General features: G+C 34.2%; 1 protein-coding gene across 4 annotated transcripts in view; it reads left to right on the top strand.

Annotated features, from left to right (window-relative positions):
- The window catches only part of LOC145266889 (lisH domain-containing protein ARMC9-like), a 317,027-nt gene that overhangs the window by 31,884 nt on the left and 261,796 nt on the right, over window positions 1-23,347 (top strand). For all 4 annotated transcript variants that reach the window (XM_080122667.1, XM_080122658.1, XM_080122685.1 and 1 more), the window contains 3 exons: window positions 3,505-3,596; window positions 8,657-8,731; window positions 15,791-15,915. In XM_080122667.1, the coding sequence (XP_079978793.1) occupies window positions 3,505-3,596; window positions 8,657-8,731; window positions 15,791-15,915 (292 nt within the window). The remainder of the gene's footprint in view (window positions 1-3,504; window positions 3,597-8,656; window positions 8,732-15,790; window positions 15,916-23,347) is intronic.

Here is a 23,347-nt window from a genome sequence, read left to right as displayed (position 1 = left end):
CACAAAAGAATGCGACCAGAACAAACTATATCAAAGCCAAAATATACAAAACAGGAAAACAGTAAATGTAGATTATGCTAAGATGGTAAACTGGTCATGAGAGAACGCAGCAAACTAACATCCCTCCCCCCAAATACAAAAACAGATATTACTATGTGGGAGAGGTAGTCAACTTGAAATTATGCAAACGTCTGCACTTTAAAGATGCAGAGAAATGTTACATACACAAATTGAAACTGGTAATGGAGAATGAAAATCATAAAAGTCTTTGGGATGTGGAAGTAAAAACAGACAAACCCATCCAAGCAAGGAAACCAGACGTGATAATAAAGAAAAAAAAAATCATGCCATATTGTAGATTTCGCTATTGCAGCACACTACAGATTGAAGATTTAGGAAGTAGGAAAATTTTAAAAATACACGGAACTTATCCAAGAACTGAAAAGTGTATTAAACGAAGAAAATTACTGTAATAACACTAATTGTAGGATCACTCAGAACAGTTCTCAAAAAAAAAAAAAACAACAACAAAGAGAAATTGGAATTAAAGGGATGATCGACACCATACAATACATGAGAGTGATAAAAATGGCTGAAAAATTAAGGAAAATCTTTGAGTACAGAAATCAATCAACATAAGAAATGAACAACAATAGATAAATTGAGATAAAATTGAAGAACTATAAAAAGAATGTTGCATGAACTCAAAGAATTTAAACTCTCAGAAATCCCATAATCTTACCCATTTCCAATAAAAAAAATAAACCAGAAAACCTACTGACACATTTGGGGTAGTGCCAGCCTTGATTGGTATAACACAAAGCGGCCATAAATGGTCATAAGGAAGGACGATCACTACTTAAGCCTCCACAGGAAAGATGCAGTGAGTACTAGAATTTTGAAGAGTTTTATTGCTACTCAAATTCTATAGAACGTTGTTACTAGCAAGGAATCAATGGTAAATGAGTGGTGCAATAATGCAAAATGATTTGCAATAGTTATTGAACAATTTGAAGAGAACTGAAAATCTGTAGAGACCTATTGTTATTCAGATTTCAACAGATACCGTTTTTTTATTTCAAGTGATCAATTGCCTATAACGATGTGAAGACTCCGAGTGAATAACACATAATAATAACATAATAATACAAAAAAATTAAATTTTTATTCAATTCCATGTTGTTGTCTTTTTGAGTGTGACATGTCCAACAAAAAATTATACCTCAACTGTAATCCATAATTAACTTGCCTCCACCTGAGTGCAGAGTTAGACACTAGGCCCCTTTTTAATGTGGGGAAAATCTAGCTCACAAAAGGGATAATTCAGATTGAGAGAAAAATAAAAATTACCTCAGTGTAGAAAGATTTCTCCTTAATTGAACGAAAACAGAAAAGATAAAGTATTGTGTCAGAACAGCGACTACACTTTACTCCTAGCCAATTTGCATTTATATGCTCAACATTTTCTAATTACAGCGTGGAACGATAAAACTGTCGCCCTCAAGAAAACAGCACTACAGCTTTATTTTAAAACTTTTATTGAAAAAATCAATCCAGGTAATTTGATTATGTAGTAGAGCTGACATTTATTCAATGTAGCCGCCTTCAGCCTCAATCAATCAATTCACGTAACTTGATTATGTAGTAGAGCTGACATCTATTCAATGTAGCCGCCTTCAGCCTCAATCATCATCTTGATACGGGTCTGGAACTGGGAACATTTCTTTTTCATAAGCACCGGTGCGAGTTTGGTGAATACTCAGTGGATGGCGGCAATCAGGCTGACTTTTGTGTTCTAGAAGGTCATGTTGGTGATGTTCTCGACATATGACCAAAAGAAATAGTCCAGCAGGTTCATTTCTTGGGAGGAGGGTGGCAGTGAGAGAATGGTACAAAGTCGTAGCACTCCTTCTGAAGCCTAGCTTGGGTCTTTTTAGACTTGTGGGCCGGCAGAGAGTCCTGCTGCCACACCTAGGGTCTGTCAGCAACCACCTGATTGCATCAGGGGATCACCACAATCTTGAGCACATCCAGATACACTTTGGTGTTGACTTTCAAGCTGACTTTGAAGATGTGAGGTGACATGATGTGGCCTCACTTGAAACCACACCAAAGACCATAACCATCTCCGAAAATTTCATTGAAGTGTGCCCTTGAGCATTGAACCATCTGGATTTTATTTTGAAGGTGCTGGCAATGGCTCTGTTGTCATAACTTGGATCGGTAGGGAGCATGAGTTGGACAGCGGCGCATCTCTGATCTCATCCGTTGAACATTGTGTCACTTTCATACATAATAGAAGGCTCCAATCGCTCTTGGGATTTGTACACAACTGGCCAACTGGTCGATGGTCTGCAACAAAAAAAGAAAACCGGTTTTCATCAAACAGAATGAAATCATGTCCTCTTTTCAAGGGCGAAAATTTTATCGTTCCACCCTGCACTTGCAAAGATGGTAATTATGATTGGGTATTTTTTAAACCTTTTCTTCGCTTACGTTGGTACAATCAGGCAAACAGGAAACAGGGAGGGAATTCCAAAAATAAGTTGTCTGAGGAACAAAGTTATTAGAATACCTACTTTTTCATCATCTGGTGATCTTGACACTGAAGAGGCAGGATTTTGTTGCTAATCTGGTTGATCGAGGGTATGTGCATTGAGAGGGTACAAATGCAATAAGTTCATTCTGTGGAAGTACTTGTCAAACAAGCACAGAGATGCTATATTGCGACAAACGGAATAGAATACTGTAGACGGTGCTGGATCTATTAGATTAGAGACTCATTTTTGTAATTTGTCCAAGAAGGATGAACTAGTGGCTTGAGTCCGAACTCAAGTGTGGCAACAATACTCCATGCACCAGAAAAAGGTATATGTGGACATATCAAGAAACTATTTCACTGCTCATTTCAACTGAACTGAAGGAGGGTTGTTTTCGTCACCAGAATCTTAGACCTTGGAATAAACTTCCAACTGAAGTAATATATGGATCAACAATGAAACAACTCGTGAATTTGGACAAGTGAAAGTCTACTACATCCTCTTTTGTCTAAATTTTTACCCCCTTTTCCTCATATGCCAATTGGAGCATGATTGTTATAGTTTTTGCCAAACAAATTGAAAAACAAAAAGATTGAAATGCATGGGAGAATAATGACTATAAAGATATAGAATACTAGCAGATATGTGAAGTTTTTGAGCCCCAGAGAAGCAGCGGACTAGGCATTATCTTCTATGTATTTATTTGAATTTCTGTTACCTGTAAATGTTACGTGAAGCAGTTTAAAGCCCAGGCTCTTGGAGATGATGTTCTTGGCTACGACAATGTTTATAAGGGTTCGTTATAATTGTTAAAGGACAGAAGCTTCATCTTAGTAGCATTGAATGTGACTGTACTGATGAACCAAGTTGTGGAACTTTGTCCATTCAGAATTCTGTTTATTTTTTATTATAACGACTAACTACAAAATACTATGTTGTTTCTTTTTTCCTTCAAATTCATTAGAATTAACTGAGAAAATCCAAGAATTAAAGAATCACGTAAAGATAAGTGATGCTGAGCTGGCAAAATGTCTCAAGAAATGTGCCAAATTGCAGGTAAGTCATTTTATAAGAATGGATTTAATCAAAGTTAGAAATACTTTTTAGCACTATTTCTGCTTGCAAAACTAAAAAAATTAAACATTACATTTTTATAGGACATCTCAAAAGAAAGTTGTGTGTGTGTATATATATATATATATATATATATATATAGAGAGAGAGAGAGAGAGAGAAAGAGAGGATTGGCTTCTGAACTAACTAACTGATCAGTATGAATTTTCGAAGACATCTGTTAAGCATAAGAGTGGATAATGTGGATTATATTTAGTTTAATTTAGTTTCATACAAAGCAAATAAAACAAGGGTGGAAGTCTATTATGAGCATTCAGCTAAGACCTCCAGTTTTTGTGAAATTTTAATTATATCAGTTAATAAATATCCAACCCAGTTTCGATTTCTTTGGGATATTTTAAGGACTTTTAGGGGGCATAATATGGCCACAACTATAAAAAAAAATCACATATATCAAAATTGCATTGAATTTGCTGCATAGCATTAGGTTCTCTGGATCTTAATTTTTTCTTAAGCCTTAAAGTTTAGGCATTTTTTGATACTTATGCAAGGAACGGACAATGTTGAAATGCTAATGGGGTGGGAGGCTCTTTAACTATTCTAAACTTTCACCTAACAATTAAGTACCATAAAATTTGAATTTAACTAGAAAATCCTATCTAACAAAAATGACGTATTCTGTATTCTTACCTACTGTTTAGAATCAAAATCATGTAATGGATTTTGGTCAAAATTAGAATATGCATTCTAGACATAAGGTTTAGTATCATTATAAATTTAATCTCTATTTTTTATGTTTTGCTATCTCCGGTTAAGTTCTGGGTTTCATTTTACTTTATTCAAAGTTCTCAAAAATCAAGGGGCTCCTTCCTTGGGCATACGCTTGATATCTCTATGAGATACATACATATTAGAATATTACATTAAAATTCCTCTTTAACTATAAAACACTGAATTAATAAAGAAGTTGAAAACATAATTTTTCTTTTGCCAATTGACCATTTAAATATGTTATAGCATACATTTCTTGTGATGTCTTGGTCTTACTAGATTTTAGAAGAAGAATTCATCTTGTCTAGTGGTTTATCGAGTTTCTGCCTTTTACTTGAGGTAACATCACTTGAAGAAGGTGCACCATTCCTTGTAAAAGCCAGTGTTGGTTAGCCATACTGAGGAGTTCTTATTTTAGCTGCAAATAATTACTATGTTATTTTGAATATTTAGTCAGGGTTTACTTGTTAGGAAAACTATTCTCATGTCAGGTTGTCCTGTACAAAGAAACCTTAGACACTCGAAGACAATGTCTAGTAGACATTCAAGTTCTTTGCATATGGATATGAGCAATGAGCATTCTCATGACAGTTTTCTTACTGCTACTCTGCTGACTCATGACAAATTGGAGGCAGGTCTTTTGATTGCTGACATCATTACTAAAAAATAGCAGTGTAACAGACTGTTTTTATCCAGATTCTGGTTTTTCATCAAAGTTTCCTTCTCCTAGATGGATTGCCTTAACCATGACTGAGAAGATTCATATGCTTCCTAGCTCCATCTGAGGCATTTTTTCCTCAAACCCAAAACTAACAGTCTATGCCATTTTTGAAATGTCCTTTTGCCTAAGGATTGCAGTGTGTTGCTGGTCCTGTGCAGTTCTAGGAGGTCCACCCTCACAGACTTTGCTTTTTCTCTTTGAGAAGGGGCAAGTTTATTGCTAATCGTTTTCTTGCGGATCAGAGTACTCCTGCTCGAGGATGCTGATTTTTTAATTCCACTTTCTGGTCCTTGTGTCAAACTTTTCTTTGTGGGAGAGGAATAAATATCCTGCTTCCTTTATGATAACCTCTAGAATAGCAGAAGGAAGCTAAAAGGTGACCTGGAAGTTCAAAGCAGAGGTGTTCAACTCCTTGAATTATTATACATACCTGCATACTTAAATTCATACAGCACCTGGTAATCTCCAATGGTCACCCATCTGGTACTGGCCAGGTTCAGCAAGTTTCTTTTGTTATCTGATTATATTAATGTACCCATGATGTCTTGCAGTGTGGATCCTGGTTTGGATAGGATGCAGAAGATTGTCACATATTTGTAATGCATCTTGACCAATGCTGACAATTAAAATGGTTATTAATGTTGAAAATAATCATTTTCTTTTTTTTAGAAAAAGAGGAAACTTCATTGGTTTTGCTATGCTACATTCAGAAGAGTTAATCCACGAAACACTCCAAGATTGGCAAAGACGCCCAGGAAGCCAACTGAAGATGTGGTTACACATATCAAAGCTGAAGTCAAGCCTACATTCAGATCACAGGTTTACAGTTTCACTGTTGGTCTAATGATTAACTGCCCATAATTATCTTGGCCACTGCAGACCATCATGCATGGTCTGCATTCACCTGGAACACTATGTGTTCTATGGGAGGAGCCGATTAACCTCTCCTGAGTGAATCCTGTCAAAATAATAATAAAAAAAAGTCAGTAGTCATTTGCTTGCTTCTGCTGCCTCGAATAGCAGCAAGTAGATGAACATAAAGTTTTGATTGTCATATTGCTGTTTTTAAAGGAAATTTGTATTTCACACTCGTTAAGTTTTGTATTTTGAACGAGTGGGAAACAATTTCATTGGTTGAAAAATGTTAATCTAATATCATTATGTGAGACCATACTTTTGTATTTCAAAGATAACAAAAAGCTGTCAACTGCATAGAGTAAGTTTAGGGAACTTCTGCCTATTGCAGTGCATTACTATTATAAACCAAGGAAAAAGTCTATCAGCCATGTGTATGCATTGTAATGATGTATGCAAATGAAACCTGGCCAGTGAGAACATGTACTACATGGAGAGAAATGATATTAAGATAATACAATGGAAGTCTTAAATGTTAGTTCACTTAGTACATCCCACAACATAGGATAAACACGTGTTACTGATGCCATGTTGAAACCACTGTCAAAAATTTTCCCCACTCTTTAATTGTGCCAAAACCAAACGTAGATTCCATGAGCAAAGCTTCTTTCTTAGAACTGCACGCCAGTGGAACTCTCTGCCGCTTGCCTGTTTCCCACCTGACTACAACTTGTACGTCCTTCAAGTCCAACATAAACAAACTCCTGACAAACCGCCCCCTTAAGTAAGACACTCTATCAAAACCCCCAATACTAACGATTACTACGATACTATCCCAATGATTACTGTACACACAATAACCCTTATCCCCGAGTGGCTTCCGGGCCTTGATAAGTGGTGACCTCCATGTAAAAAAAGAAAAAAGGATATGTAACCTGTCTTTGATTTAAACTTTTATAGTGACTTGTTGGCTTCAAAAAGTATCTTCACTTTAGGAGATTTTCCAGTATTACTTATCCTACACACATCAAATGATACATCATTTGACATCATTTGACATCATTTAGTCTTTTTAAATCTGTCTTCTCCTCTTCACTCAGCTCATCATTTTTCCTTAAGGATCTTCCTTTTTTTTATATCTATTGGAGAAATGACACATAATTGTTTTCGTTTATAGTAATCCCATCTTTCGTTTCTTTAATGCAAAATTCCAGAAATTTGAAGTTTCCATTTTCATGCATTCTAACCTTGAATATTTTCTTTAATTCTGAAATCACATTTAAAAAAAAAAAAAAATCATTTCCACAAAATATAAAGTCATCTACATGCATTGCCGCAATACCAATCAATTTCTCAGATAAATCATGCCAAAGAAACATTGCATTGTTATATGCATTTACCATTCGTTTTAGTTTAGTTAATTCCTGAGTAACTCTCTTGTACCATGAGCGGGGCACATCATTCAATCCATAAATACATCTTTTCAACTTCCACACTTGTGACTCTGGACATGCCTCAGGTAATGGTCTGAGAAACCCTTCTCTCTCTCACATATCACCTTGCAAAAATGCTGAGGTGAAATCAAGGGTCTCCACCTGCCAATCCTTAACAGAGGCATAGCTTCACAGCTGCATATTGGAAAGTGTGTTTTTAGGTTATGTAGATTTTCTTCATAGCCACGTGCTATAAGATGAGCCTACGTTAAAAATGGGCCTTCATTATCTTTTTTGTTATCCTTAACTTTCTCTGTTATCACCCATCTTGTTGATTTTTGTACCTATGTTAGGGACACATTCATACACTTCATGAGTTTTCACGTTTTTTTTTTTATTTCTTTCTGGTACAAGAATGCATAGTGCATCAAAAAGTCGTTTATGGTTATTCCTGCAGCTCTTTTGCAAAAATAAAATTCTTGAATAACATGTATGCAATCATGTTTTCATCTCTTAAATATATCTTGTACAACTTGTCCGTAATTATTTTTAATCCATCAGTTCGGCCGATGTCAAAATGTCGAATGGATTCTTGTATGTTTTGTGGCAATGACAAAAATACTGCTGAGCCCTGTTTTTCCTTAAGTAAATCCGTTAAGATAGACCATATACTTATGTCTTGTTTCCACTTGGTGACATTTCTTCACTCTGCAAAATAGGTGGCTGTTTTGTAAATGACGCCATCTTTTTTTCAATTGTGCTTCAATAAGTTGAACAGATATAATATCTGTCACACAAAAGAATATGCTTTGCTACCAATGTTAGTTCACTTAGTACATCCTACGACATATGGTAAGCATGTGTTATTGTTAACCGGACGCCATATTGAATATCCACTCGAGACAAGAGACATAACTAAATATATAGAAGAAGGCCACCAAGTTTGATAACTCCAAATTTAACATTAAAGACAGGCCTTGTTCTGATGACCTCAGAGGAAGATTAAATCTTGAGAGTATAAAAAGGTGTGTGCAGAGTAGGAGGCTTCGGTGATATGGTCACCTTAAAAGAATGAATGAGGGTTCTTAGGTTATTAAATGTAGAACAGTTAAGGTAGTAGATCCAGTTCACAGATGAAAACCAAGAGAGGAAGTGATAAGGATGGATATAAGTGAAAGAGGGATAAATAAAGACTTGTCCAGATTTTATGATGATACTATCTTTAAATATTTAAATGATTAAACTTACATTTTTTATTTTAGAGTGATTATCATAACTTAATTGGGATTTCTGCAGATCTTGTTGATGCATTGGAGGAAACAGCACTGGGAAATATGGTGAGTATCTATAAAATGTCGCTTATGAAAACAAAATTAATTCTATATGATAAACCGATACAGGTTTTTCAGTGAGGCACAGAAAAATCAACTTGCAGTTGATGGTTTTCAGTAAGACATTAATATTCCGTGTGTCCTTATTTACTTGCCTTCCCATGAGGGAAGAGTTAAACACAAGGTTGAAAATTAAGAATGTAATGAAAAATAAATAAATTTTGATTACTTGCGGTGTATCCACCCTATGGATAATAATGAACGCTTCCATTCATAATAAAAACCGGGAGAATATGTCTGTTATTCAGGAGTCATGTATTGACATATACCCACACTCTTCAGTTGTTGTATTTGATTTTTTGTTTAATATATTTTATTTCCACTAATTATCGAGTCGAGTATTTATTCCGGACACTTAAGGGACTACAAACTGGCGACGAGGGATTATCAAGTAACTCAGAACTTGTGTCACACACAACACTAACGATGGAAAATTCTTAAGGAACTTTTATTCAAGAATCTTACAAAGGATTCCACACTACAGGCGACAAGTATTATTAAGGACTTTCCCTGAGAATCTTAAAAAAAAAATATTTAGAAACAATCGTGAAATTTCCTAGCCTCGAGTGGTAAAAAATACAGGTTTTACCGACGAATATAAAAAATCAGTAAGTCCAAATTTTTTCCTCAGCTAAAGTAACTTTTTTTTCTTTTTCTTTGTCAAAAAAAAATCACATTTATTTTATTCCAACACTGTGTTAATTTTTAACAATTACATATTTTTCTCTCTTAAAAGAAAAATATCATTATCAAAATTATAAACCTTTATTTTAATGCTGATTAAAGTCCAATGCAAAATCTTTTACCCAAATAACATACTAAAAAAGTGATTTCATTTTCTTAGTGAAAAAAAGGTTTTATACTTTGCTTGCTTTCTAACGTTAGCAGAATAAGATTGAAATTTATAAAACCAACCCATAAAAACACTTTTTAAGATTTCAAGTCTAGTATGCTAGCTTTGGTGAAATATCAAATGGATCAGCAACTAAAAAATGAAGAACGATTATAATAATTTTATAACAATCAGTGTCAAATACAGAGAATGAAAATACTTTTTCACAAAATCCTATTTGGAATGCAATTGACAATTTCATTTATTCTCTAGAAGAGGATAAAATTGCCGCTTCATATTTCAAAAGGTAAGAATATAAAATAAATAGTGAAAAATTAGTAAACATACTCTTTAAAAATTTGCCTATTACTCCAAAAATTAGAGACCACCAAACATAACAAGTTCGTGGATTATATTTTACCCTGGAAAACTAGCAACTTGACTTTTGCTGAATCCGTTAATTTTTTAACAGAACTATTTAGGCTTAAAACTTTCCTGTTCCACAAAAGGTGGAAATGTCTAAACCTAACAAAAAAAAAGATTACTTAATGTTTGCATCAGTCGTAAATAAACACTGTGACGATTTCAAAGTTTCTAAATTTAGTGTGGATAACTTTAAATGTTAAATATTCATGCAAGAACTGGTATCTATGAAAGACGCAAAAATTAGATGAAGAATGTTAATCAAATTGGAAGGAGAACCAACCTTAACGTAACAAAAATTACCTTAAGACTGTCAAAGACTTGGCAAGGTATCAAGCAAGATTCTAAAATTATTAAAGAGCTGTGCCTTGCTCATTTAAGGATGATACATCAGAAAGTAAATACCAATCTCCTTTAAAAACAAATAAAACCCCCCAAAAAAAGATTTTTATCACTCTCCTACAAAGGTAAGTTACCTCAATGAAAATAAGGAAAAATTATCACCCAACTCCTGTTTCCACTGTGGGAGCCCTTCATTGGGTTACAGATTTCCCATAGAGTTTTAAATTCTGACTTGTAATAAAGTTGTATTGCAAAACGAATAATTGAAATAAAACTCGAATTAAATCCACAAGAACAGACAAAGAGGACGGCATAAGTAAAAAAAAAATCCTGAATAAAAAGATCAAATTAAACTAAATTCTGGATTTGATATAATCAAAAGGTTAAATAAACTAACCATGCTAAAAGCCAAGAAAATAGCCAGATCGGTTGCTTGTACAAAAATTAAATTCCAGAATGAAATTATTGCCAATGTTTAGATTAAAAAGAATTTTATTGCATATTGTTCGTCTAAAACGCCCTTACATCCAGATTGCATTTTTTGAAATTTCCCAGCTGTGACAAACAGGCTTTAGTAGGGTGTATTCCAATTCCTGCTGTAGCTGTTCATTTGAACTTGAAATTCAATCATAAGAATTGGTCAATCATTTCATAAGATGTATGGCAATAACATACTGAATTTTCAAGAGTCTAAAACAATTTTAAATAACTGTACAAAATAGTCTGGAAACTTATTGAAGGCACCTTGTATAGTGTTCTGATTTTCATGTCGAGGAGCAGTCCCTACTAAATGATCTATATTGAAATTTGTGACTTGATTGTTAACAAAAAAAAATAATTTGCATAAGAAAAAGATCAAATTCATCTTTTGTTTATAACTAAATCATTTTAGACAATAATGGATATTCTAAACATGTATTCATTCAACATGTACCTTTAGCAATAATGCTATTCAAACTTAATCGTGCAGAAAGTAGTGTTGCCACATGTGGATTGTTGTACCAAGCACTAGTCTCTCCATCTTGGACAGTATGAAAAATAGTTGCTAAACTATTAGATCTCATATTGGCTACCAAGCTCCAACATCTGTCCCATCACTGCAAATGTTGCATTCCTTGTTTTACAAGTACTTCCACAGAATTTTCTCTAATAAACTGACTGCACTTGTATCGCCTCAACATAAACACTCTTGATATACCTGACTGGCAGCAAAATTCCACCCCTTCATTATAGAAGTCCATTTCTTTGAATTATTTATTTTTGGAATTCCTTCTCTTTTCACTATTTCTTCCGACTATACCAACATGCAGAAATTTAAATGTATGTGAAAAAATGTAATGTGAAAAAGTATGTTGCTACATTACTTTCTATTGAACAAATCTGTCCCCTAAGCCCAGTAGTCCCTTACATTTCAATAGCAATATATATATTTTATTTTTGATGAATGAAATAAAAATGAAATAAAAATACCAAAAAAGCATTTTTATAGAAAACTGGAGGATAAAACAATAATTTTTCATGCTTATTGATTGGCTCATGAAAGGGAAACCAACCCTCTAAACCAATACCAGGAATGTCAACTAAGTCTTCACCAGAAAGCTTTATTGATTTTGCATAAAAGCTGTCTGTCTCCTATTCCAAAATATATTTTGTCAAAGGTAACCTGACCCTTGGGAGAGGCCAAAACAACTGGCCTTAAAATCGACCAATAGAAAATGATGATAAAAATCAATAAATTTGATTTCAACTACAAGCAACAAACTGCAAAACAACAGAGCACTTCAGAGTCTGGTCAAACATAGCTAAGAAAGATTGAAGCACAACAGACTCTCTTTGCAAGGACTTCTATCTGTAGAACACATTGCCATAAGACTAATTCCCTTCAGAATACGACATAGTCGTCTTCAAATCTAATGTCAACAAATACTTAAAATAAACCAGTCTCATACGAAGGGTGTATGAAAAGTTTTAAATATCATGTATGAGAAGCGTTGATGCTTGGTTCAGCCTATGATTTTTTTCTTTTTATGTGCTTATCAAGGCCTAGCGGCCACTTTAAGATAAAGGTATACAGTGAGACAACACCATGATGATCAGTAATGGTGGAACTTGGGTTTAATTTTATAAGAAAACGGCTCAATCAGAATTTATTTATATCAGACTTGAAAATTACCATGTTACAGTAAGTTCAACGTTTTGTAAGTATTTTAAGATTCTCTCATATATTTTGAAGATTTTTGAATAAACAAAAATGTAACGCAAAAAATGAAGAAAACAGATATCTGCCAAGTCATAAAATACCCGCATCTGAATGGTATGACTACGTGATAAACTGCTGAGAACATGTTGAGAACATTAGCAGAAAGTCCCCCTTCATATCTTGCAGTTATTACACATTAGATCAGAAATTCAAGTGTGGCAGAGATAGTGTTGAAGATGGCCCGGGTTGAAGATGTCTCAAAACAGCATCAACCAAGGATAACATTAACCATGCTCTGCAGATGGTTATGCAAGATCGTCAGATAGCAAACAACATGTAGATTTCCATTGAGCAAGCAGATAAAATGTTTACCAAATAACTGGGATTCTCAAAAGTTTCAGCAAGGTTGCTCATTCATCTCTTGACATTTGAACAGAAACATACTAGGTGCACTGTGTCTGAGCAATCTTGAACCATTTAAAGCTGATGAATATGATTTTCTTGCTCGATTCATCACTATCACTCTTCCTATAGTCCAGACCTTACTCCTTGTGACTTTTGGTTATTCCCTAAGCTTAAGGAAAATCTTAGAGGTTGTCGTTATGAGACAGTTCAGGAGATAAAAGATGGACTTCCATGCTGATTTCCAGAAGTTGTTGGAACGGTACAACAAGTGCAGTCGAAGGAAACTATAGTTTCATTTATGTATTAGCAATAAATGTGCCATTATGAAAAAGTCTGGAAACTTATGGAAGGCACCTCGATACGTAGACATTTTACTGTTACTAACATCTCTGCCATAAATAAAGGTCATTTAAGCTTCAGTTCTGAAGGAATCAAATAATTTAACAAAACTAACTTTATTTCAATTACAATCTTAAACATGTTACGCATATTTTCATTGGTCTGTCAGATATGAGTTTGAAATAACATTTCTATTGGTCTATCAAGCCATATTTTGAAATGGCATTTTCATTTATCTGTGAAGCCATATTTTCAAATGGCATTTTTATTTATCTGCACCGGACAAAGGGGGGGGGGTTAGGTTGGTAGTTCTTGATATATCCGAAGTATTTGACAAGCGTTTCACATGAAAGTCATCTACTGAAAATGAATTTGTACGGTATTATGAGAGGAATAATCAATATAATCATACCCTTCTTAGACAAGAGAAAAATTCAGATTGTCATACATTTAAACAACCTGACATTTATGCATATGCACACCAGGGTTCGATCACTGGACCTTTATTGTTCCTGATGTTCATAAATAACTTCCCTGCTAAAATTGGTTTATTTGCTGATGACACGAGACTTTGTACCAGACATGCTGGAAAAACGAATGAGCATATGTCTAAGGCAACGTCTGAAACCTTAGAGAATGACCTCCAGTTTTCAGATGAGATATTCCTGAAATAAACTTTGTACGAATTTGTAAGTTGTAAGGACATAAACAATGAAACAAAGGTTCTTTGCTATTTCGATTATTTGAAGGCGAATTATCTATATATTAATACATAACATACATACATGTGTCATATGAATTTTAAAGTTAAAAAACCGCAAGAACTTTCTTGTCAACCTGATATTTCTTGGATTCTTGTCTACGAAAGTTTTTTCCAGCCATGTTTGTTGATTTTTCAATGCATAACTGTGCTGATTGATAAAATGTAAATTTTAATATTTCTGAAAGAACTGGTCGATAAATGAAAGTCTTTCTATGAAATATTGCTTTAACAAATTACCTAAAGGGAGTTAATTAAGTCCCAATGATAATCTGATTATCTGCCCCTGACTCTTAGAAACTCTAGCAATCAGTAAATAACATATGACATAGCTCTTTGATTTCTACTAATCTATTCAAGCCGTCTAACTCATCTATATATTAATATCGTAGTACCTTTAATGTATGTACGTGCGTCACAGTTTCCAGATTATAAATAATTCGATCGGGAGATCCTATTTATTAAAAAGGAGGATAAAATGTGATAACATACTACGAACATTAAATTATTAATATATACATACGCTAATTTAATGTTCATAATTATCACCTTCTGTTCTCCTTTTTAATAAATAGGATCTCCCGAAGATACAGTGTAAAAAAAAAAAAAAAAAAATTAAAATAAAAAAAATATGTTGCTTTTAGGTCGTATGTGAAACTAAAATATACCTTCCTAGTCTACTGGCTAAGATCCAAGGGTAGTATCTGTTCTGTCTAAAGATAGTGTAATGATATTGTGGGGTTTCTGTTCGCACAGGGCGTTCATACACTAGAAGTATCTCACAGTAATTAGAATTTAAGCGAGCATATTCCATTGTACGTATCTGACTCATTTTGCAAAAGACTACTATAAAGTCAAGTATTTTTTATATATGTGTCATTAGGTAAGCTTATATACTTTATAGAATAAGACACAACGAAATGAAGTTTCATTCTATATTAATAAACAACTTTATTTGTCATCTTTGTTAGTAGCGTGTACATGAGAGAAATGGGTTAGTAGGTTGAAGTGTTCTTGTGTAAAGATAGATTTAATATATTACCGGCTTGTTATGGAGAGAGCAGTTCCATTTACACGTGTTTATAGCTAGTAGTCTTCGGGATGAAGGAGGCCAATTAAAGGAAAAAGAAAAGGCAAAGTCTTTAGTGTATTTACGTATGTAGGAGCGTACGTCTGATAGTAGAGACAGGGCAAAAGGCTAGTGTCTTGTATTAAGAAAGAGTGCGTGTGTGGAGTACATGTGAAAGCAAGTGTGAGTTTGAAGAGAGCTATTGTTAGCTTGTTGTACTCACATTTGGCTGGGGCGATGTGTGCTGCTGGGCAGAGCAGAGAGAAAGAGAAAGAAAGGTTTGTGATTTCATCTTTTATGTACTCGGTCACGTGATTGAGAGCTGGGTTTTGATTGGACAAGCCAGGGAGAAAATGGATTTCAAATCTCGAGCTGCGTGATTGTAGCGAGTTTCCGCTGCTACATCTTATTTTAGTAATAATCAAAGATTATAAATATAATTAAATCTAACACATTATTAGGTAGAGATTCGTGGCAGTTAAAGCCACAGAATCATGACGTGTATTCTTGTAACATACTTTTGCTAAAACACTTTCTTGTTAATTATACCATATTGTTTGTCTTGATTACCACCGGCCTACAAGGTTACGACAATAATGTTGTACGCAAAGTTTTTACTTTTTGTCTTTTTTCAGATAAGTCCTGAGATGCTGAATCAAATTTGCACTCGTCTGTTCACCCATGCAAAGCAACCGGAAGTTGATATAAGTCGACCTGGTACAGCAGGCAAAGCTCTTCGAACTTCTATTATTAACTATGAGTAAGTTTGAATTCCTTTCATGTTGTTTTGTTTGTTTAGATTTGATTTCAAAGAATGTGTGAATCTTTTTTAGACAATTGTGCTGCGACCGTTTCATATTTAGTTTGAACAAACATGCTTTTAAAAGATATTTTGTCCAGTCACTAAAACTGACTAACATTTAGTCAATTTGGGTGACAGAACCTAACCACATTGTGAGGTGGCAGATAGTTGCTTAGTCGATTTAATCATATAAGATATTCAAACTAGTTCAGGAATCATTCGTGACTGAGAACTTTGAGAAACTAGATGTAATGTAGTTGCAATCTGAAATCGTGTCATGTAGACCTTTCAAGGAGATATCCAAGAAGATTTCAAGGAGATATCCAGTAGCAATATATGAAAGATGCTACTGTGAAATTTTCACAGGTCCCACAAGTTACTGTAAATATTTTTGGGGAAATGGATCTGATTGGTAAATAAAATTAACATATATTGTTTAAGATATATTGTTATCCTTATGCATATATGTAAAAGTATTGTGCCATCTACTGGACATTACACTGCACCAGCAATCTCAGACAATGAAGAGCAAGCAGAAACAAGGGTAAAACTTGTTGAAGGACTGATCAACATTCATCAGTACTGATTAATTTCATTGACAAAAAAAGAAGTTCAGATAAACCGCTGCACCTGTATCACCAAAACCTATCGATCCACTGAACTAGCAGCAAAATCGCACCTATTCGCTGCAGAAAACCTTAAATGTTGGAAGATCGTTTACTTTGATAACTTCTTTGCTCGGACTACTTACGTTTGGAATTCCTTTACTGCTCCTTGTTTTTCCGATCATACAAATATACATAAATTTAAATGTAATGTGAACAAACATCTGGCTGTTCAGCTCCCCAGCAAGGCTGCCTTCCTTTAATCTGGCTCATATCACAGCCTCCCATTAAACTTTAGTGACAATATGCCTTATTTTGTTTGAACAAAAGTTAAAAAAAAGTGACGGAGCAATTCTGAGATAAGCGGAGAACTCTCCCACATACAGAACTTAGTATTCTTAAATGGTCACCCATTTTAGTACTGAATCAGCTCAATGTTGCTTAACTTTTGTGATCTAAAAAGAACGACTGTGTCAATGTGATTATAACTGTATATCGATGAAACAGCAGCAAATGATGTGTCAGCAAAAATATTTAAAACATATATCACAGGAATTGAATTTGTCAAAGTAAAATATGAAAAAAAAAAGTCAATGAATTATTAAGCATTCTATTAATATGCAAATGTTTGGAAGTCTTATAATTTGTCTTTATTATTTGTTATATGTGTTAATCACGTGTTGATGATTTTATGACGTCGTTATTGAAATACAATGTAATTTTCTATAGAAATTAGAATATTTGTTTTTCAATTTCTCGTTTGTGTAGTGACGTATGTGGTAAAGCCTTTTCTCTAACATTTCTGCTGTCATGTTGAATATGTTGGTTTATTGTAGATAACAAAACATCGGCATATAGCCGAACAACAACTTTTGGGCGCCATTTTATATAACATGCCTGCTGAAATTAAAAAGACCGTTCGCCAATTGGAAAAGATATCAAGAGAGATCGGGAAAAAGAATAACTCTGTCGTGTTCAATCAGATGTGCTTGAATATACTCATCCACATACAGTACTGTTTCATTGTATCACAACCCATTACTGCGGCTAGACTAGCCCATTTTCCTAGCTGTTGATCGAACCTACAACCATTGTAGTGACATTCGGCAGCCCTAACCACTAGACCAAGAATCAGTGCTCATAAATGATTTATCAAATGTCTATTAAATAAACATTTTCCCATGGGATAACAGTACTCTAGCTACTATTTTGTTTACAAACAAGCAGACAGTGGGCTTCGCTTAATTGCTAAATAAACAGTGGGTGAAATACATTTACGGCAGTACTCAACATATATATATATACTGAGCTTAGGTATTTGGACACTATTAAAGCATTGTTACTTCAGTGCCTGCATAGCAGCAACCGTATGGCGCAATGATTAGAAGCTTTAACTGTCGTTTGGACGATTGGGTTTCGATCCTTGTTTGATGTAGTTGCTTGTCTAGCCACACTGATGAGCTGTGAAACAGCGAAACAGTACTATATGTGGATGACTATAATGCTCCCTATCTTAGTTTGAGCATATTGGGAAGTGATATACAAATTACCATTAGCATATGAAGCGATATTCTTTGTGTAAACAAATTGAGCTTAGGTATTTGGACAATGTCAAAACATTGTTAATTCACTGCCTGCATAGCAGCAGTCGTATGGCGCAACGGTTAGAAGCTCCGACTGTCGTTTGGGCGATCGGGTTTCGATCCTTGCTTGAGCTAGTTGCTTGTCTAGCCACACTGATGAGCTGTGAAACAGTAATTTATGTGGATGACTATATATATATATATATATATATATATATATATATATATATATATATATATATATATATATATATTTATACCATGATAGGTCGTGACTAGGGGGGAAAATTACTTGCTTTGTTCATGTTGTGAGGACATCTCTCTCGAATTGTTGTTATGTCCTGGCAAGGCAACTAGCTCCCCAGGGGAATAAACAACAATCGACTAATGGTTGATATAAACGTTTGTTGTTACATCAAGGAGAGATCATTAAGGTTGATTTGACGTTGTTACGGACAACATGTTTATTATTGTCCATGGCAGCAGAGACCATCGAATATTTGTATACGAACATGTACAACGAACAAAGACATATTTTTTAAATAAAGAAATATAATTATTTTAACATTTAAGGAACATTTTAATTCGAGACCCATTCTTGATCACGGCCCAAACTGCTATGAGCGTCAAGGTATGCGACCAGTCTCATTCGCTGACCCAACTTCAATAGTTTCAACTACAACGCAATTCTTCTCTCTTTCTCTTGAAAAGAGAGATAGAAAGAGAAAGCGAGAAAAAAAACGAGAGAGAAAGGGACATGCGTACATAGTATTGGAACATTGTTTCGCAGATCTAGCGTGGCGGGTTTATTTGAGTTTAACCTTTTGAAGCCAACTCCGAGGACGTGCGTTTTGTAAACAACTGTCATTCTTGGCTGGAATCATATTTCATTGACGACAATTACTGAAGCCGTCATGTTTCGCCAATAACCCATTTCTTTTTCGCCTCCCTGCAAGCACAAAGTCTGGTACAAGGCTTATTAATGTGAGAAGCCCAAGCTACACAAAATGGAGCTTCATATTGTGCCGCCCCCACACACATCATATGCATAGGAGTGTATATCTATTCACAGGCTGTTAATTTAACCATATAGACATATATCTCATAAATAAATAAATAAATAATTTAAAAACGGGAAGTAAATGAACAGATAAAATGCAGGAATAAAATAAATAAATATAACTTAACAATAAAATAGATAGATAATGTTATCACCGCCTGAAAAAGAAACACCAAAAGAAAAGCCAAAGATAGAGAAGTTAACAGCGATGAGAGTATAATATTACTTCAGATCAAAGCGAAAACTTAGGCTAATAAACAACCGCCAAGTTAAACTAATACCAATACCCCCACTGCTACAGCTTAACCACATGAGATTTTACTTGCCTCTCACCCCTACTCCCTTCTTCCACCACACCTCCCTCCAAAACCCTTACTGCTCACATTTACAAAGTATACACTACAATTTCTTCCAAAGTGTTAACCACGCCCGAACATCTTATAAAAAACGAATTTAATCTTGACTCTCTTTTCAATATCGCTCTTTTTTTTGGTTTGATGAAGTGGTCTCCTTGAATTAGGATTCCACTGAAGCATGTATGCCCGTATGTAACCAATAATGTTTGTATAATAAACAGACTATATATCATCTCTGTCCTCCATTGAGCACTCTTCAATAATCACATGGTTTTCATTGGATTTACTTCTAGGAAACCAATCTATACAACCACTATATACACACACACACATATATATATATATATATATATATATATATATATATATATATATATATATATATATATATATATATATATATAATATATATATATATATATATAATATATATATATATATATATATATATACACACACATATATATATATACATTAGGACCATCGTGAATTCGAGAGAGCAAGTTGATGCAGTGATTAAATGGCTTACTGACAAATACTTTTCCAACGAATGATATAAAAATTAAATAAGTTTTTTTAAAATATAGTTTTAATGGTTAAAAAAATTCCAAGGCTATATATATATATATATATATATATATATATATATATATATATATATATATATATATATATATGTGTGTGTGTGTGTGTGTGTGTGTGTATGTATATATATATATTTATTTATTTATTTATTTATATATATATTTATTTATCACATTGACGGGTTGTCATAGACAAACGTAAGAAAGTCACAGAGTCATAATAAAACATGATTGATAAAAAGATATAACTACTAATGAAATAATCTACATTAAAAGTCTCTAAAGCAATAGAAATGCATGCATTGCCAGGGCACATAATTTATAGAAACTGCATGGGTAATGTTTAGCAAATAGAATTTAGTATGAAATAATCTGAAAGTTATTCTAAAGACGAATTCTGATACAATAGAAAAATGGCATGCTGAAATGGTTGCCTAGAAATCCTATCTACACTGACCAGAACTGAGATATGACGAAATCTAGGAAAAAAATGAATAGCTAGGCTGGACACATCTGATTAGTTGTAACTTCAAGGAGAGAAAGAGATAAAGTTTCGTTTAAAATCAGGCATCTGCATGGTAGCATTCTGTTTATACTTCTTAATAAGAGAATTCATTCTATTGTTGCTCAGTATAATTTAAGGGATATAACTTGAATAAGGTTTAAGGAAATAATACTTGATTATAATAAGCTGACATTTAACCACGGATTTTAAATAACAAATTTAAATTAAGGGATTTATGCAATTTGTATATATATATATGGCATAATTATGTTAACACACCTGTTCTCATCAGATCATCAAAGTTAAGCAACATTGAGCCTGACTACTACCAGATGGGTGACCATTTGGGAATTCTCAGCGCTCTATGTGCTCATCACTTATCTTGTTTCCAGTCATCTTGAACCTCCACTTGCCACTGGTATTTAACAATTCTAACTCAGAGGAGGTGTGATTGGAGATTGTGTTCTCTTGCCACAAAAATTCCACATGCAGGCACCCCTACATTGGGTATCTATAGTCTGTCAAAACTAAATGAAGCTACCATATATATATATATATATATATAGTTATGTGGAAATATATTTCCTTATTTCACCTTTTATTTATACAAATCCTTTAATTTATGAAGTTCAATGTAATTACAGAGCATATTACAAATAAATGACAAATGTCTGTGTTCCAAATTACAAGATGTTAACCATCTTACCGCTTATTTCTTTAAGTAAATTGACAAGAACTGTGCATGTCAATTTACTTAAAGGTATAAACGGTAAGATGGTCAACATCTTGTAATTTGGAATATAGACTTTTGTCATTCACTTATTGTATCAGACATTTGTCATTCTTATATATATATATATATATATATATATATATATATTTCGGTGTATAAGGCGACCGTCAGATAAGACGAGGTACAAAATTGGAGCAAATTTTAATAAATTTATCATATATCGTTTGTATAAGACGGCTGCTAAATCACGAAACCATGTTTGTTTAGCCTAGGCTAGAGATTGCAACACCTGGTATCTTATGAAATATTGTTTTTTAATGATGATTTTTTAACTTTAAGGGTCGTCATATACCGAAATATATATATATATATTTTTAGGGGATTTAAAATCCGCAACCTTTAAAAAAAAGTTTGGACCCTTGAAATGCCCGGTTTATTTGAAATTACCGTGGATTGGGGAGGGGAGTAATAGAATTTCCAAACAGATTCGGAGAAGTATTTACGACTGCTTCAATTCGGTGACCTTGCGTTTGGTATATATTTTTTTTTTTTTTTTTTTTTTTTACAAGGGTATCACCACATTATCAAGGCCCAGAGGCCACTCAAGGATAAGGGTTAAAGAGTGTACAGTAGAAATTGGTCAATATAGTAATCATTAGTAATGAAAATTTGGTAAATTTAATAACTTATATGGAACGGCTCATCAAGAACTTATTTACTTTAGACTTGAACACAACCATATTGTAGTCAGCCGGAAAGCAGGAAAACGGAAGACAATTCCATAGGCGTGCAGTTCTAAGAAAGAAGCTTTGTTCATGGAATCTACGTTTAGGTTTAGGCACAGATAAAGAGTGGGGGAAATTATTGATAGTGTTTACAGCGAGACGAGTGTTTCTTGTGAAAGTTTGGCGAGGGGGGACCATAGATTGAAGCTCATTCGAACACTTTCCATGAAAATAACGATACATCAGAGACAAACTCGCAACATCTCTTCTGTGAGATAGAGGTTGCAAGGAGGAGAAAAGGACATCTCCTACGAGGCTACAAAGTCTATTTTGAACTCTATCAAGGCAGGACAAGTCCTTTCTAGCAGCTCCTGCCCAGATGTGGCAACAGTATTCCATCCTTGGACGTACCTGGCTCTTATATAGGTAGAGAATAGCATCAGCAGTGAGATATCTACTGGATCGATAGAAAGATCCCACCATTTTTCCAGCGGCCTTGGCAACAGATTTGATATACGTGTTCCATTTAAGATCAGGAGTAATGGTCAAGCCCAGAAGCTTGTCAAAACTTGAGGCCTCCTGAAGACGAGAGCCATTCATTTCAATTGATGACAAATGTGAATTAGAATGTTGATGATGTAAAGAGAGAAGCTTGGTTTTAGATGCATTAAAAGTAACCAGCCACTCCTTTCCCCATTGTACTATGTGCTCAAGATCAGAGGAGAGAGAATTGGAGAGAACTTGGTCGTTTACTGTCTTAGATGTGGTACCATAAATGGTAGTGTCGTCAGCATAAATGTCTACAGATGATGTAAGGATATGATTTGGAAGATCATTAATGTAGATCAGGAAAAGAGTTGGGCCCAGGATGGATCCCTGAGGGACACCGGCATTAATACTGAGAGCTTCTGATTTTTGCCCCTCAACTACTACTCTTATGAACCTATCAGAAAGAAATGATTTAATAATTGAGAAGACTTTTCCAGCTATACCATAGCTAGCGATCTTATGAAGTAAACCTTTATGCCATACCCTATCAAAGGCCTTAGATATGTCAAGAGCAATTGCCCTAGAAAGATTACCACCGTCGAGAGATTTGCTAATCCTATGCGATATAACTGTAAGGACATCTGCTGTAGATCTAGCAGAACGGAAACCATATTGAGTGTCACTAAGAAGGTTATTTTTGTTGAGATGTTTGATTACTTCTGTATTTAACACAGATTCTAGCAACTTACT

This window comes from Euprymna scolopes, chromosome 4 (genome assembly GCF_053919585.1).
Source record: "Euprymna scolopes isolate OS-2025 chromosome 4, ASM5391958v1, whole genome shotgun sequence".
Classification (NCBI taxonomy): Eukaryota; Metazoa; Mollusca; class Cephalopoda; order Sepiida; family Sepiolidae; genus Euprymna; species Euprymna scolopes.
This window is presented reverse-complemented; position numbering and strand designations above follow the sequence as displayed.